The sequence below is a fragment of the Macaca mulatta genome, chromosome 1 (assembly GCF_049350105.2).
Source record: "Macaca mulatta isolate MMU2019108-1 chromosome 1, T2T-MMU8v2.0, whole genome shotgun sequence".
In the NCBI taxonomy this organism is placed as follows: domain Eukaryota; kingdom Metazoa; phylum Chordata; class Mammalia; order Primates; family Cercopithecidae; genus Macaca; species Macaca mulatta.
Window position 1 is genome coordinate 226098546 of NC_133406.1, and position 17122 is coordinate 226115667.

Below are 17122 nucleotides of genomic sequence, written 5' to 3' on the forward strand. Positions count from 1 at the left end.
TGTGAGGCTCCCACATTGGTTGCGGGTGTACTAGGACCTTTGAGGCCTCTGGTCTCCCCATGTGTCTGTCTCTGTATGGACGGGGCTGGCCCAGAGCAGGGCTGGGGTGTGCCCAATTCCCTTCATCGGGGCATCCCCAGACCATCTTAGTCACACCCTGATGTCCCCCACCACCAGCCCAGCCCATAGTGCCCTGCTCACCCAACCTGTGTGACCAAAGGCCTCAGGATGACTTTTCTCTCTCCTCCCTTGGGGCCCCTCGTGGTGGGCTCACCTGCGGCCTGCCTCGGCGTCACGGTAGTCCTCGATGGCCAGGCGCAGCTTGCGCCGGTGCAGAGAGCTGCATACACCCAGGCCCAGCTGCAGATCCTCGTCACTCAGGCTCAGCAGCACCTGCCCCCCAGGGAGGGAGTGTCATATGGGGGCTGGGACAGCTGCCAGCAGGGTTCCTGCCCTAGAGGGGGTCTGTTGGCATGGGGGTCCTTCGCCATCTCCTGCCCACCTTTCATACAGTGGGGCCAGTGCACGTGAAAACCTCTGCAACTCTGACGTGGGACGGAATCCCTGTTCAGGCAGAAAGAGCCCTTTCCCTTTGGCAGGTAAAGGAAGCTTGGGTCCCTTTTCAGGATGAGGCAGCTGAGGCTCAGAAAGGCTCTCTGCCTTGCCAGGGAGGCACAATGATTGAGGAGGGACATCGGAGACCGACTGCATTGGCTAGCTCCTAGATTGCACCTTCCCCTGACTCCAGGGTAGGAGTGGGGGGCAGGCCAACTTCCGGGTGCATAAAGTTCACAGAGGGCGTGGGGGGCGTCTCACAGGGGGCCCGGAGTTGCCTACCTTCCCGCTCTTCACATTCTCCGCGCAGGCCTTGACGTACATAGGCATGGCCATCACCACCTCCAGCCAGGCCTGGACGGTGCCCGCCTTCCAGTGGGACATAGGGGTGGTCCTCACCAGCTCCACCTGCTGCAGCCGGTCCATCTGCTCCTCGCCTTCCGACAGGCTGAGGCTCTGCCTCGTGGGGCTGCACTGGCTGTCCGAGTCTGCAACATACAAGTGCAGGCCATGTTGGGGGATGAGGTTGCCGGGGGGCAGGGGCTGGGCAGGCCGCACCCCCGGGAGGCAGAGGACGGTGGGGACGTCCTCCCGCCATGCATTTCTTCTTTCAAAATCAAAGTGGTTTTGGTGTTTTTGTTTTTCTGCCCTTGTCCCCATTACAAAAGTAATCTATGAAAAGAAAAGCAGAAAAGCTTATCCCAGAAAAAAAATAAAACAGAAAATGACGATCACCCCATGTGACTGTGAAAGGAAAACAGATCTTGGGACCCCAAACTCATCAAACCACAGGGAAAAGTCAAGCTGGGAACTGGGTCACACAAACCTGCCTCCCCATTTTGGTTCCTAAATAAGATGGCTACAAGATAAACAGCTGCACACCTCCCTCAGATTTTGCCCACAAAGAAATTCCTAGTGAGCTTCGAGATATTTACCCTAAAGCATTTCTGTTAAAATTCACCATGGCAATATAAATGGATAGCTTATCTTTACACAGTATTCACCCCTCTGCTCACCTGGCACAAATGCATATCTGATTATTCCCCTGTCCCATTTATCTTTATCTTATGTAAAAACGTCAATTCCCTGCATTTTCAGCATCTGTCTATGTTACCTTATGTAAAAATGCAGATTCACTGGGCCAGACAAAGGCATGAATGATTATTTCCCCCAACCCCCTCTTACATGAAACTGTATACTTCTCAATATCCTTTCCCCTTTAAATTTGGAGCCCACAAAATCATCTTCAGAGAAAGGCATAGACCTGTCTCCCGGGCGCGCGTCCTTAACTTTGATAAATATACCTCCTAAAATGACTGAGACCTGTCTCATCCTTTTTCTCGATCGACACCACCTAGAGACAGCAGCTGTTAAATACTCTTTGGGATACAGAAAAGCCATACTTACAAACACACACAGACCCGCTTGCTTCCGGGGTGCGTGCATTTGAGGTGTGTGCATTTGTGATATGCCTGTTCACTTTCGCTGTGGAAGAGATCGTTCCATCTCCATAGAGACCTGCAGTACCTTTGGACGGTGCAGGATTCATCAGAAGGAGGCTCCATAATTTATGTCACCTGCCTCCTACTGATGGACATGGAGGTTGTTTCCAATTTTTCACTATTGTAAACAACACAGCGGCCGTCGTCTTTGGGCAACTGGGTGATTTATTTTTGTAGGATAAATGGAACCCAGCTCCATTCCTTCATACGCTGAAAGCTGTTTCTGGAATGGCCCTCACAGACCAAAAAAAAAAAAAAAAAGTTCATCCACTAACATTTTCTAACCCCACTCTTCTATATATGGTTGGTTGCATCAACGCCTGGTAAATATGCAAAGTTCACGTTATGGAGACTCAACTGAGAGGCAAAAAGAATCTCTCTAAAACAGGGTTCAATAAAAACCTAAACAAGCCAGGTGCGGTAGCTCACGCCTGTAATCCCAGCACTTTGGGAGGATGAGGTGGGCAGAATGCTTGAGTTTCAGGAGTTTGAGATCAGCCTGGGCAACATAGTGAAACCCCATCTCTACCAAAAATACAAAAAAATTAGCCGGGTGTGGTGGCGTGTGCCTGGGGTCCCAGCTGCTCAGGAGGCTGAGGCAGGAGGATCTTTTCAGCCAGGGAGGCGGAGGTTATAGTGAGCCAAAATCATACCACTGCACTCCAGCCTGGGTGACAGACTGAGACCCCATCTCAAAACAAAACAACAAAACAAAACAAAACAAAACAAACACACACCCAAACAGAACAACTCAATACCTTGAGAAATGACAAGTATTTAAATATACCTCTGATTGACCAGGCACAGGGGCTCTCATGCCTGTAATCCCAGCACTTTGGGAGGTTGAAGCGGGTGGATCACCTGAGGTTGGGAGTTCGAGACCAGCCTGACCAACGTGGAGAAACCCCATCTCTACTAAAAATACAAAATTAGCCTGGGTGGTGGCACGTGCCTGTAATCCCAGCTATTTGGGAGGCTGAGGCAGGAGAATCGCTTGAACCCGGGAGGCGGAGGTTGCGGTGAGCCGAGATCGCACCATTGCACTCTAGCCTGGGCAACAAGAGTGAAACCCTGTCTCAAAAAATAAATAAATAAATTACAAAAATGAACAAAAAAAAAACCTCTGATTAGAAATGACCCTGCTGAAATTGAATATTATAAATCATTACAAGGATGTAAAAAAATGCTTATCCATCCAAATAGACAGGACACAAAATTAAAACGATAGGTAAACACAAATGTTCATAGTTACTGCCTTTGTGTGCTGGGGAGAATATAGTTATTTTCTTCTTGTTGTATGTCTCTGTATTTTCAAAGTTCCCTAGTAAACATGTATAGTTTTATAATAAAAACTTTGGAAAAATTAAAAACTAGGAAGCAATATGAATGGTTATTGATGAGAGTTTGTTTGAAGGAATGACGCTGCATTAATATGTTGGAATATGTGCAATGAATAAACACTCTTGTCACGGGAGAATAATTTTGTGGGGAAAATGTCCACTACCGATTGCCAAATGAAAAAGGAAAACACGGCCGGGCACAGTGGCTCATGCCTGTAATCCCAGCACTTTTGGAGGCAGGTGGATTGCAAGGTCAGGAGATCGAGACCATCCTGGCTAACACGGTGAAACCCCGTCTCTACTAAAACTACAAAAAATTATCTGGGCGTGGTGGCACACGCCTGTAGTCCGAGCAACTTGGGAGGCTGAGGCAGGAGAATCGCTTGAACCTGGGAGGCAGAGGTTGCAGTGAGTCGAAATCGTGCCACTACACTCCAGTCTGGGTGACAGAGCAAGACTCCATTGCAAAAAACAACAACAACAACAACAACAACAAAAACACAGCAGGCACAGTGTAACTCTGACTGTGGTTTAAAAATTATATGTAGATGTAAAGTGTATAATTATTATATATACGTGTATGTGTATACAATACACTAGATGGATAAAATCTAGTATATAAAAATATATAAAGTACTAGATGGATCAACAGGAAAAGTCTGTCTCTGGAAAGCAGTGATAGGTCATTGTGCGAGTGTGTGTGTGAATGTGCATGTGTGAGCGTGTGAGAGGATTTGTGACTGTGTGCACACTTTTCTGTCTCCTAAGTTTTCTGCATAGACTGTATTATGTTTGATGGGGAGAAAAAAGCCTAGAAATCTCACTTTTTCAAGTTACAAACTCCCTCCCCACAACGCCTTCCCTCTCTCCATTTTAAACTCCCTGAGGGACTCTTTGAAAAGGGTTGCATCCACTTGGTGACCACACACTCATCCATCATTCCCATCTCCACCAAAACCTATCTCCCAAACACCTTGTGCCTCAGTTTCCCCCTGTGTAAAGCTGACCCGGTACTGTTCTCTGCTGCCTGCCTCCTCTGTGGGCTGCTGTGAGGACTCAGCGGGGGGCAGTGTGACAGGGCTGTCCGTGCTGGGACAAGTACGGGTTGAGAGGTCACTGCCAACATTATCATGTTTCCCTTCTCAGTGGCCCCAAGCCCTTTGTTTTTCCCAAGGAAATGGCAGAAGTTGCAGAGAGCTCTGTGTGGGGTGCCCGTTTGAGTGACCTCCTGTTGCCATGGTGCCCAGGAATGCGGAAACGGCAGCAGCTGCCTCTGCAACCCCACCAGGGCCCCAGGTTCCTGCCGGTGTCAGGGCTGTCAGGCCAGGGGTGCAGGCCGGCGCCCAGTGCTGGTGCCCAGCTCCCAAGGACTGGTGTGGCTTGCAGGGAAGTCTTTCAGATCAGGCACAGGACTCCAAGTTCTATAGGGATTGGAACAGGCGCTGAAACAGGGCATCCTTCCTGGATGGGAGAGAGCTGAGAGCCCCCGGGAGGCCTCCAGCGTGGCTGGCTTCACTGCATCTTATTCCGCTTGCTGAGTCTCACCTCTGTTATGTGCTTCTGGGAAGAGGAGAGGTGACGTGTGGCCAGATCTGGTTACCCAAAGTTCCAAGACACGGCCCATGTCGTCCATTTGGACCAGGCTTTGGAGTTCAACAGACCTCAGCTTCAGGCAGATTTCTTGAAGCCTCCGTTTCTCCATATATAAAATGGAAATAATGAGAATATCTGCCTCGTAGCTTGAAATGAATGTTATAAACTCTGAATGCGAAGCTATGGGAGTGTGAAAGTTGTAGATACCAGGATGAAATCACTTTTGTCAGAACCAGAAGAATTAGAGCTGGGAAAGCATGAAGGAGGGGAACTCATGCTTGCATGTCTGAGATAAGGACTGTCTCAAGGACTTTCTAAAATAGCCCCCAAGAAATGCCTTCTTTGGAACTGCAGCAATTCAGATAAGATGTTCTCCAAAGAACACTGCCCAGTAACGACATCTCCACCAATGAACTGACGCCAACTCTAGCGTTGAGCCTCCAGAGCCAATGAAGTCTGTTTCCAAGCAGCTTATGGGAACTTCTCTCTCTCTCTCATTTTTTTTTTTTTTTTTTTTTTGCCAATAAAAGCTTCCCTTTGCTGTCCCCTCTCCAGATGCACCTATAGCTTGCCACGGCTATGCTTCCAGAGTCTAATCCATTTTGCTTACTCCCAAATACATTCATCATATAGGAGATATTTTTTCTGATGTCTCTTTTTTTCAGGCTGACAGTAGGCACTTAGTCAAGGCTGGCTATTGTTGGCAATAAGGGGCCCCCCTCCTGGGGCCTGGACACTGTTTGGCCACACCTAGAGTTCAGCAGCAGCCGCCTCCTTCCCACTACATTCCTGGCTACAGCTTCGGTGCCTTCAGAGGGAAGAAGTTCTCCTAGTTGTCCAGTCTGGCAGGGCAGAAATTCACTGTCCCTGCTGGACTCCTACCTGGTCGAGGTGGGAGGGGTGGGGCTCTCAGTGAGGTTGCGGGTGGATCTGTCTGTTCTGTGCCCAGGTGGGTGGGCGGGGGGTGTCTGCAGCCCTTGACTACGTCTCCCAAGAAAGGCAGCTAAAGGGGCCTGGGAAGGAGAGAAAGGAGATGGGAGCAGAAGTTGGCACCTGCTCCTGAGTCCCCCAGAAGAGGGGAAGATTCAAAGAACAGGGTTTGGGGAGAGAGAGGGTGCCCAGATGCAACAAAGATGCAAAGGCAAATTGAAAGGAGGAGAGGGAGAGAGGGAGCCGAGGGTCAGAGAGGGAATGACAGATACGTGGACAAACAGAAAAGGCAAACGTCTGGTGTGCAAGTGTGAGTGTGTGTGTGCATGTGCGTGTGTGTCTTTGTGAGTGTGTGTGGGTTATTTTCTGTAGTGAGCAGGCCTCAGGGCAGTGAGGGGAGCTGGCTTTACAGCTCGCATTATTTATGGAGTCCAGGCCCTAGGAATGCCAGAGGCCAAGCTGGGTTCATGTGCGCAAACCACATATTTTGGTTTCTGCAAGACAGCTATTCACCGCCCCTATTCACCACCGCCTCCTTTTCCCCCACCCCTCAGGACTGAGCGCCAAGGAGACGACGTGACAGAAGGGCTTAGGAGGAGTCTAGGGGGGCCTTGGGTTCATAAACCATTAATTAAAGGCAGTTTCCAAAATGCAGGCATTATAGAGCCAGATTTTATGTCCAGATTCCATCAATCCTGGCTTTTATTTCCCTCCTTCTGAGTCTTGAGAGCGGGAATAACTCATGTTGATGGCCAGGCTGCTCAGCAGAGGGGCTGCCGCATAGGGGGTGCTGGCTGAGTCCCTGGTGGAGTCTGAGAAGCTACCACTAAAAGGCAGCCACTCTGGATCCTTCTAGAAACTAGAAAGACTGTGGACTTTGGAATGAGAGGCTCTGTATCCTTCTGCCCACCCCAACACATATGCACGCACGCACACACCCACCCCAAAGAATGTTAGTACTACTGAGTGTGACCACTGAGGTCTCCCGTAAATGAGACATTACAGAGGCGATTCTGTTGGCCCAGCATTGAGGTCAGCACACTACTGCCCCTGGGCCGAATGCAGCCCTCCCTCCTGTTTTTCTAAATAAAGGTTTTATTGGATCACAGCCATGCCCATTTGTTTATTTATTGTTTAAAGCTGCTTTCACGCTACAATGGCAGAGTTGAGACGTTGAGATAGGCCCACAAAGCCTAAAATCGTTACTATCCGGCCCAGTGCAAAAAATCACATAGAGAAGCCCCTGGCCTAGAGGTTCAGAGGTTGGCACGGGAATATGGGAGCCCTTGGTCTGAATCCTAGCTCTGTGGCTTACCAACCAAATGATCTTATGGAAGTGTTTCACATTTTCTCAACCTCGGTTTTCCCCTCTGTAAAATGGGGATGATAAGAGCGCTTAACTCACAGGATGGTGTGAGGATGAAAGGAAATGATGTGTGCAGTGTTCAGCCTTGTGTCTGACATAGAGTGGATACTCGGTGACTGAGTGGAGGCCTCTGTCCCCTGCGGGCTCATGTCACTTACTGTCCAGACTGCTCTGTCCAGCATGGCAGCTACAAGCCACATGTGCTTACTGAACATGTAATGTGGCTAGCTCACATTGAGAAGTGCCTTAAGGGCTGGGCGTAGTGGCTCATGCCTGTAATCCCAGCAATTTGGGACACCGAGGTGGGTGGATCACCTGAGGTCAGGAGTTCAAGACCACCCTGGCCAACATGGTGAAACCCTGTCTCTACTAAAAATATGAAAAAAATTAGCCGGGCGTGGTGGCACATGACTGTAGTCCCAGCTACTCAGAAGGCTGAGGCAGGAGAATTGCTTGAACCCAGGAGGTGGAGGTTGCAGTGAGCTGAGATTGTGCCACTGCACTTCAGCCTGGGCAAAAGAATAAGACCCTGTCAAAAAACAAAAAAACAAAAAAACAAAAAAAACGCCTTAAGTACAAAGCACATACTAGAATTTGAAGACAGTATAAAAAAAAACCAATGTAAACTATCTCATAATCATTTAAAAATTGATAACATATTGATCATATTTTGGGTATACCAGTTTAAATAAAATGTATTATTAAAAGTCATGTCACCTGTTTCTTTTTACTTCGAATGTGGCTAATAGAAGGTATAAAGTTACACATGTGGCTTGCATTAGTTTCGATTGGACAGAGCTGGTCCGGATGGAAGATTATTTTTTCTTTGGTTTGTTTCCTCGTTCCATTCCCCCTCTCCCTCTGTTGGTTTGGAAGTTAAGCTTTCTATGTTTCTGATTTTAGTGTAGTAGTTGTAGTTCTCAAAGTGTGGCCCCTGGACTAGTAGCATCAGCAACATCTGGGAATTTGGTAGAAATGAAAATTCTAGAACTGTACCCCAGATCTCCTGGAACAGAAACTCTGGGGGTGGAGCTCAGTGGTCTGCTTCAAAACCCACCAGATAATTCTGAGGCATTCTCAAGTTCTAGAACCACGGCCTTAATGATTACCCTTGAAAAGTCACTATACCTATTTATCTTAATAAAACCTAGGGTTGTTCAATATCCTAATGCTATCCTAAATAGTAAGAATGATTTAAAATATATTAATTCAGATCACTCCTCCTGACTTCTGTGCTACCACATCCAGGATTTTAATTCTGTCCTCTTTTAAAACCCCATAATTTAGACATTGTCATGATGACTATTTTATACTGATCACGTTTGCTTAAAATAATTGACTTACATGTTTACCAATTTCTTTGTTCATCATGTCTTCTTGTACCTCAGACCTTCCTTCTGGAATAACTTTTCTTATTCCTGAAGAACATGATTTAAAAGATTTTTCAATTAAAAGTGTTTTGGTAGTTAGCTGTTACAACTTTTGTCTATCTGAAGAAAGTCTATTTTACTCTTGTACTTCAGAGGGTTTTGCTGGGTACATAGTTTTAAGTTGAGAGTTTGCTTTTGTTTTAGCGCTTTGAAGACATTGTTTCATAATCGTGGATCTTTATTTCTGCTAAAGAGAATTCCACTGCAAGCCTAATTGTTCTTTTGTTAGCTACTTTTAAAATTTTCTCTTTGTCAGCCGGGCATGGTAGCTCATGCGTGTAATCCCAGCACTTTGGGAGGCCGAGGCAGGTGGATCACCTGATTTCAGGAGTTTGAGACCAGCCTGTCCAACATGGTGAAACCCCGTCTCTACGAAAAATACAAAAATTAGCCGGGCGTGGTTGGGGCGGGGTCGGGGGTGGCACCTGTAATCCTTGCTACTTGGGAGGCCGAGGCAGGAGAATTGCTTGAACCCAGGAGGCAGAGGTTGCAGTGAGCCGAGATTGCACCACTGCACTCCAGCCTGGGCAACAAGAGCGAAACTCTGTCTCAAAAAATATTTTTTTTTCTTTGTCCTTGGTGTTCTGAAGTTTCATTACAATGTGGCTAGATGTGGCTATTTAAAATTTATTCTGAATGATATAATTGTGCTTCCTGGATCTCTGGACGCCTATTTTTGAATATTCTGAACCGTTATATCTTACAGTATTACCTCTTTTCCATTCTCTTTGTTCTCTTCTTCTGGCATTCCAGTTAGACATAAGTTAGACTTTCTAATTCTATTTTTTCCTATCTTGTGACCTTTTCCTATCTTGTGACCTAGCTGTCCAATAGAGCTTTCTGTGTTGATGTAAATCTGCTATAACCTTCACTGACCAAGAGGATAGCCATTAGCCACAAGTGGTTATGAGCTAATAAATGTGGCTAATGGGTGGTGCGTGGTGGCTTATGCCTATAATCCCAGCACTTTGGGAGGCTGAGGCAGGAGGCTTGCTTGAGCCAGCCTGGGCAATATGGCAAAAACACATCTCTACTAAAAATACAAAAATTAGCTGGGCGTAGTGGCAGGTGCCTGTAATCCCAGCTACTCAGGAGGCTGAGGCAGGAGAATCACTTGTACCTGAGTGGTGGAGGTTGCAGTGAGCTGAGATTGTGCCACTGCACTCTAGCCTGGGTGACACGGTGAAGCTCCATCTCAAAAAAAAAAAAAAAAAAAAAAAAAAAAAAAAAAAAAAAGGCAGATGTAAAATGTGGCTGATGCAACTGAAGACCTGAGTTTTAGTTATATTTAATTTTAATTAATTTAAATATAAATCTAAGAACAACATGTGGGCTAGTGGCTACTGTATTCAATACAGTAATTTCTCCTTTAGTTTTCATCTCATCTCTGTGCATTGCATTCTTGGTAATTTCCTTAGATTTTTTTTTCCATTTTTAAAATTGTCTCTTCACCTATTTAGTCTGCTGTTTAACCCACCCTTTTATTTATTTTTAATGTTATCAGCTACATTTTTTTTCATTTCTAAAACGTTTTATTTGTTTTCTCTTTCAAGTTTTCCTGGTCTTGTCAGACAGTTTCCTATTGTTTGCTCGTGTCTGTGATTTCATCTAACATTTCCTTAAGTATTTTATGCATAGTATTTAGTATTTTGTATTTGGTATTGATAATTACTGTATCTGAAAAGACCTTAGAGGGTCTACATTGCTGTTTGTTTTTGCTGACTTTCACTCCTGCTGAACACATATTTGATCTTAATTTACGGGAATCTTTAGGGTCTAAATAGCAGATGCCTTTCTCCAGAGAGGATTTACATTAACTTCTACTGGGGTGGGGAAGAGAAGAGGAGTGGGGATGAGACCTGGGTCCAGGGGCCACTTCACGCCTCTTTGACAGACTCTGGTTGAATGACAGAATCTCCGGCTCTGTTCTTCCACTTTGCCATATCCCAAAATTTAACCCCTGATAACAGTCCTGATAGCAGCATTTGCCTCTAGGACAACCTCGGCTTTTGCCTTTAGTGGTCACTCACTGCTGCTGTTCTGGTGTTAGCTTACAGCTTTCGGTTTTTGTCTGTAGATGTCTTGGGGATTTCCCTTATTTTCTGTGAGACCAGGAATGCATTAAAAAGTATGTTTCATTCCAGATTTATTGGTTTTGTAGAGGGAGGCCCTTCCAAATATGTCTTCCACCAAGCTGCCCTGAGTGGCTGTCCCTCTGGCTGTGTGCACTGTCCACCCAGCACACTGCTTCCTGCTGGCACTGCTGTGCATGACCTGTCCATCTGCCCTGCCACAGAGTGCTTGCCTAGGTCATCAGCCAAGTCTTTCCACATTTGTATTACCAGGGCCTAGTATATGGAGATGTCCAATGTCATCAGTGATGGTAAAAGTCCAGGTTATAGGGAATACCATTTGCTTTCCCTTTCCTCCCAGCTCAGCCCTTCCCTGTTCTACTTGTATTGACATCCAATGAAGAGGAGACCATTACTCACTTGGATATTCCTTTGGGAAGTCTCAGTTTCTCTTGCCTTCCCCCAGGAATAAAGGGGCAAAGGGCACATTTCAGATGGAAGCGAAGGCTCAGAGGGGTCCACTGATACTTCCAGCAGGCTAGTGTGGGAGCTCGGCCTCAACCCCGAATTCCCCACCTCCCAGGGTAGAAGAACCTATGTGAGCAGCCCTCTCGCCTGTTCTTGGATGCCTATGCTTGGTTACAGGAGAACATTGGCAAGGACTGCTCAAACTGGCAAGAGGCAGGATGGTGTGTGGGGTGTGGGAAGCTGCTCTCAAAGGCTGGGAAATGGCTCCTGGCCCTGCCTGCCAGGCTGGGGAACTTGAAGCCAGCCATGACTCAGAGTGAGAGACAGACACCGAGAGAAACAGAGAGACAGGCTAAGCACCGAGACAGACTTGAAGGGACCCAAAGGCCTGTGATGGGGAAAGACAGGCTGATGCGGACATGGGTGTTGCCACTGAACTTGGGGCTCTGTGAGTCTGTCCATCCTTTAGGCTGCTCTACCAAACCCTACGGTGCCTGGATATTCATTCTACGACCAGGGACACTCATGCCTAATGCTTACTAAGCTACCGGGTCCTCTGATAGCACAGGTGGCATGGAAAGGCGGGATGGAAGGATGGTAGACTTTGGTGGGGGTGAGCCCTGGGCTGGAGTGACACAGGCAGCCTGGAGCCAGAGTTGATGGCCAGACAGGCCCAGTGTATCATTCACCAGTGTCTGGTAGAAGCTTTGAGAAGCTTTTGCTATGTACTGCTTTCCACCATTTTTGCCCTGAAATAGTCCCTCCTCCACATAGCCTGAGGTTGACATTTGCAACGAAAAGGGGCTGAACAGGCTTGAGTCCACATGCCTGTCTAGGATCCATTCAGAGCGAGGAAAGGTGCTTACCTCCGAAGAGTTTGGAGCACGCTGGCACTTGCTGCTCAAATGGCATCATGAATGGGGCCACTTGGGCCTCTCACTTGGTGGGATTCAGAATTCTAGGGCTAGAAGGTGCCCTCAAGGTCACGTGGTCCATTCCTCAGCCTTGCGGTAGGGCTGGCATTTAGAGGAGGGAGCCCAGTCTACTTGCTCCTAGAGCGGTCTTTAGACCAGAGACATCAGCTACCAGGGAGCTGGTTAAAAACGCAGAGGTGAATCACTTGAGGTCAGGAGTTCAAGACCAGCTTGGCCAACATGAAACCCTGTCTCTCCTAAAAATACGAAAATTAACCAGGCATGGTGGCGCGCACCTGCAATCCCAGCTACTTGGGAGGCTGAGGCACAAGAATCACTTGAACCTGGGAGGTGGAGGTTGCAGTGAGCCAAGATCGTGCCAGTGCACTCAGAGCAAGACTCTGTCTCAAAACAAAACAAAACAAAACAATCCAAAAAAACCACAGAGGCTTAGAGGTAAAGGCCTCGTAAATTCTCCTATGCCCACCCTGCGTGGGGAGTGAGAGGGCAGCCCTCACTCCTGGTCTCCCAACCCCAGGGAGGTGGCATTCTCCATCCTGGTCCCCCATGCCCCTGACCTCAGAGTGCCATTGGCAGACACCCTTGGCAGCAGCTATGGGAAAGACTTAGAGCTCTAGCATTTTAATTAATTTTTTTCTTCTTTTACTACTTAAAATTTTGAGTCTATACCCAGCCTGTGGCTGAGTGACCCATGCCCTGGGCTTCTGAGGCTCTTTCGATGTCTGCAGCGTCAAGCACATTGGCACCTCCCTGGCATCTGCATCCCTGGGGTCTAACGTGTGCCCAGACGCAGAGCTCCCTGGAGCCTGATGGAAAAGCTTCAGCTGTAAGTGTGTCCTGTGTGTCTGAGTTGGTGGTGGCTCAGGGAACCAGGCTTCCCTGGAGGTCACGTGAGGTGGCTGGATGTGTCCCTGCACCTGGCTGGGCCTGTTGCTGCCCCCTAGGGTCTCAGACCTCAGATAGGGGGGCTGAGCACTTGGACCTCGGCTGCCAGTGAGGCAGAGTTGAGGCAGTGAGCTTGGTGAGTGTAGGCTAAGGTTGATAAGTCCCCTGCTGAATTCCATCACTCCTGAGTCTCCATCACCTGTCCTGTGTCTCAGTTGGCTCCACCATCTCCTATCCGGAGCACTTCAGCTAGATCTCAACACCCTACCTCCCTCTTTCTCTTTCATTCCATCCTCTTCAAGCCCAGAGGAAGTTTTTTATTAAAATGGTATCTTCCCAGGGACCTCTTCTGCTCACCATCTTTCAATGGCTCCCTTGTAAAGTCCAAGGTCCTTGCTGTAACTCACAGGCCAACCTTGCCAGCCTCATCCTCAGCTTCTCACCCCTGCCCTTGGCACCCTGGGCTTCCTGCATTTCCCTAATGCCTCTAATTCCACCTCTCTAATCCCTGCACCTGCTGTTCCCTCGGCCTGAACAGTGGCCTGTCGCTTTCCTCTCTGCCTGGCAAAACTTACACAGGCTCAGGGCTCTGTCTCAATGCTGATTATTTCAGGGACTCCTTCTCTGGTCACCTAGTGTGTGTAATCTACAACCCTCAACACACACGCGCACACACACACACACACACTCTCTCTCTCTCTTTCATTAATTCCCAGAACCTTTCCTGCATGACACCTCTCACAGCTGAAACAAATAGTTGTGTAATTATTCAATGAATGTCTGTGTCTCCCACCAGACTGTAAACAGCACATGAGCAGGCGCTGGGCCTGGTTTTGCTCCCTAGACATCTCTAGCACCCAGCAAGGGCCCAACCACGTTTAACAACCAGCTCTTATCTTTTCAAGAGATACACTGGTTTTAGCATTTGCTTGCCAATTTCCGTGGTGTAAATACTCCTATTGTGGCCAATTTCAGCGACTTCAGGCTGTCACTGGACGTGGAGTTGGGAAGAGATCCATCTGTGGGCCTGTGTGAGCCAGCCCTGGCCCAGCACTGCCTGCAATTGAATGAGCCCTCTAAGTATTGAGTAAAAGAAGGCAGGCAGGAAGGGAGGAACGGAAGGAGGGAGGGAGCAGACCTCCCTCTGTGGTCTCATCTTCTGCCAACCCCACCTCGTCCACACCTCTTCCAGCCACCGCAGAGTCACCTGTGGTCCCTCTTAGGCAGTAGATGCTACCATTCTCTTGTCCCTCTGCCTATGGCAAGGCCTCTGAACTTTGATAGTCTTGGCATTTGGGGCCAGATTTCTTTGTTATGGAGCTGTCCCATGCATTGTAGGACGCATAGCAGCGCCCCTGGCCTCCATCCACAAGCTGCTGGGGAGCATGGAGTGTGGCTGCTCCCGGTGTCCCCAGCCTGCCCTAAGGCACAGAGAGAGCCCTGCCTCCTTCCACCCTGGGGCCTCTGTTCTCAGCTCAGCCCAGCTCTGTTCAGGTAGCCAACTACTGTCCAAACTCCCTGCCCTTGGGAAGTGGCAGGGGGGCCCCCATCAGCACCTGTAGCTCCAAAAGCTGAATTCTCATTTTTTAAACACTGCATGATAATGTGAAACAACAACTTTTTATGGCCCAATCATGGCTGCCCTGTTGGATGTAAATGCTTTGCTGACCCCTCAGTCACAAGCCCCATGAAATACATATGAAATGGGTGAAAGGCCTCTGTGGGAGCCCACAGGACCAGCGACAGCGTGGGTGTGAAGAGCATTAGGAGGAGAGCCCATCAGTCAGTCACCACTGTAGCTGCTGGGGGCTGATGGCAGGACCCTGGGTGGGCAGCGAGGTGGCACGGGCCCTGCCACCAATCTGCACCACCCCTCACCCCAGGGCCAGGCTGGCCCTTGGGAGGCCCTGGGCTAAAATACTGGTGGTACTTCCCATCCCAACGTGTCCCTATTTACTACATCATAAAGTAAATAGAGAATTCCAGCACAGCTCTGCTTTTACCAATAATAACTGCTTTATGCTTTTAAAAAATCACATGGGCGCCCCCTCATTTTTGGTGCCACCGTCTTGCAAAGGCCTAGACCTATGCTTTGTCCCACGACCAGCCACCCTTCATCCAACCTCAGAGGACATCCTCCTCCTTCAGTCCCTCCTCCCACACTTTGAAAATTTTCTGAAGGGTTGGGGAATTGAGATCCTGGAGTTGGCCAGGGTCCCCACTGCTCTGCACTCAATTCCTAGGCAGATACTTGACAAGTATTTTCTAATTTTATGCACTTAGGAGGAAGCTGCTAAGAGATCCAGGGAAGACAAACACGTAGTTATCCAATGACAGCGACTTTATGCTGTTACCTATGTATCTATGTATCAAAAGCTTTCCTCTTTCTTCCTTGCTAACCTGTTCTACCGCAGCAGCAGCACCCACGTTTGGGAAGTCCTTCTGATAGTCTCAGTTACAACTGCAGCCGAAGCCCGTCTATCCCCAGCTGCTGGGCTCCTTGGGCAATCCCCACACTGACTCCTCTTTTCTGACATGTTTTCCTGGCGGGCTTCTCTGCCAGTGGGCAGCCCGGAAAGGTGGATCCCATGAGAAGTAAGGGGGCGGATCTTGACACAGGGGGCCAGGGTAAGAAGACGATCCTTCTCCACGCACCCATGCAGAGGCCGGGCACATGTGCATCTGTACAGCCCTTGGAGGCAAAGCTGGGGGCAATGGATGGCTGTGGGTTTGAGGATATCAGCTGTGCCCCAACCCCACTTTCACAGTGTTTAGGAAAATATCTGAAATTATGTTAAGTTTCCCTAAAAAAAAAAAAAACAAAAAACCCACAGGATTGAACTGTGACAAAACGTCCTTCATCTTGTGTCCACAATTTAACGACTAGTTATTACTTGAATAATTAATTAAAAGGATTAATTAACTCCCTAGAAGATTTTCACCAATTTTGCCTCTTTTGCTTGAATGAGCCCCCTCCCCGGCAAGCAGTTCCTCCTTGGGCCTCCAGACAGCCTAGGTTCTTTCTGGCTCAGCCGAGCCTCTTCCGCAGGCCCTATGGACACTGGGCATTGTGATGGCTGGGAGACCCTGCCCGGTGAATCCTTGCCCATTTGCACACCGGGACAGGAACTCACCACTGAGCCGGATGCCAAGCCTCTAGCCCAGGGTGAGGTGATGGGAGGTGCTGTCTTCTATGGAATTATTTTGCGTGATTCATGCAAACTGTCCCACCTCGGACCTCCCTCTAAAGGCTTTGCAACTGCCTCCTGAGAATTTCCTAAGCCCGTGGTGAGCGGCTTTCACTATGTATTGCACAAAGGCCAGTTTAGGAACAGCTGTTAACACTTTGATGAACAGCATTGATTTAATTTCCTTCAAAACGAAGACAGCTTTGGTGAGGCCCGTGGTGGGGGGATTCTTACAACTTAGACACCTATAGGAGAATGGCAAGGGGAACACTGGCACCAGTTTTGACTTTTCCAATCATGCCTCATGAAACGTTCTAACTGGCGGTCCCGTAGCGGCAGCTGAGAGGAACAGCGTGTGCACTGCAGGCCGATGCCCTTCTAGAATCTGTTAATATGTTCAGCCAGACCCACAGCATGGGGCAAAGGATCCTAGGAGGTTTCTTCCCATTTTGTGATTGAATCTTCTCTCCCTTTGTAGATGACCTTTAATCGTGATCCCTGCTCCCTGCCTTGTCTGCCTCTCTCCAGCCCTCGAATTCTGGAAATTAGAGAACAAAGCTTTATTCTAACAGCTCACGGTTTAATCAGCTTCAATCTTATCTGCCTGAAAAGTGGTGTCGTGCAACAGTCTGTTGGACCCCAATTCTTGACCTCGTTCCATCACCTTATTTTTCATTTTTTTCGAGATGGAGTCTCACTCAATTGCCCAGGCTGGAGTACAGTGGCACGATCTCGGCTCACTGCAACATCCGCCCTACATTCAAGTGATTCTCCTGCCTCAGCCTCCCAAGTAGCTGTGATTACAGGCATGCACCACCATGCCTAGCTATTGTATTTTTAGTAGAGATGGGATTGGTC

General features: G+C 48.3%; 1 protein-coding gene across 2 annotated transcripts in view; it reads right to left on the bottom strand.

Annotated features, from left to right (window-relative positions):
- Positions 1–17122, bottom strand: part of KAZN (kazrin, periplakin interacting protein) — a 515264-nt gene that overhangs the window by 23665 nt on the left and 474477 nt on the right. For both annotated transcript variants that reach the window (XM_015115268.3, XM_028839490.2), the window contains exons 9-10: positions 838–1043; positions 275–393 (exon numbers count right to left, since the gene is read on the bottom strand). In XM_015115268.3, the coding sequence (XP_014970754.3) occupies positions 275–393; positions 838–1043 (325 nt within the window). The remainder of the gene's footprint in view (positions 1–274; positions 394–837; positions 1044–17122) is intronic.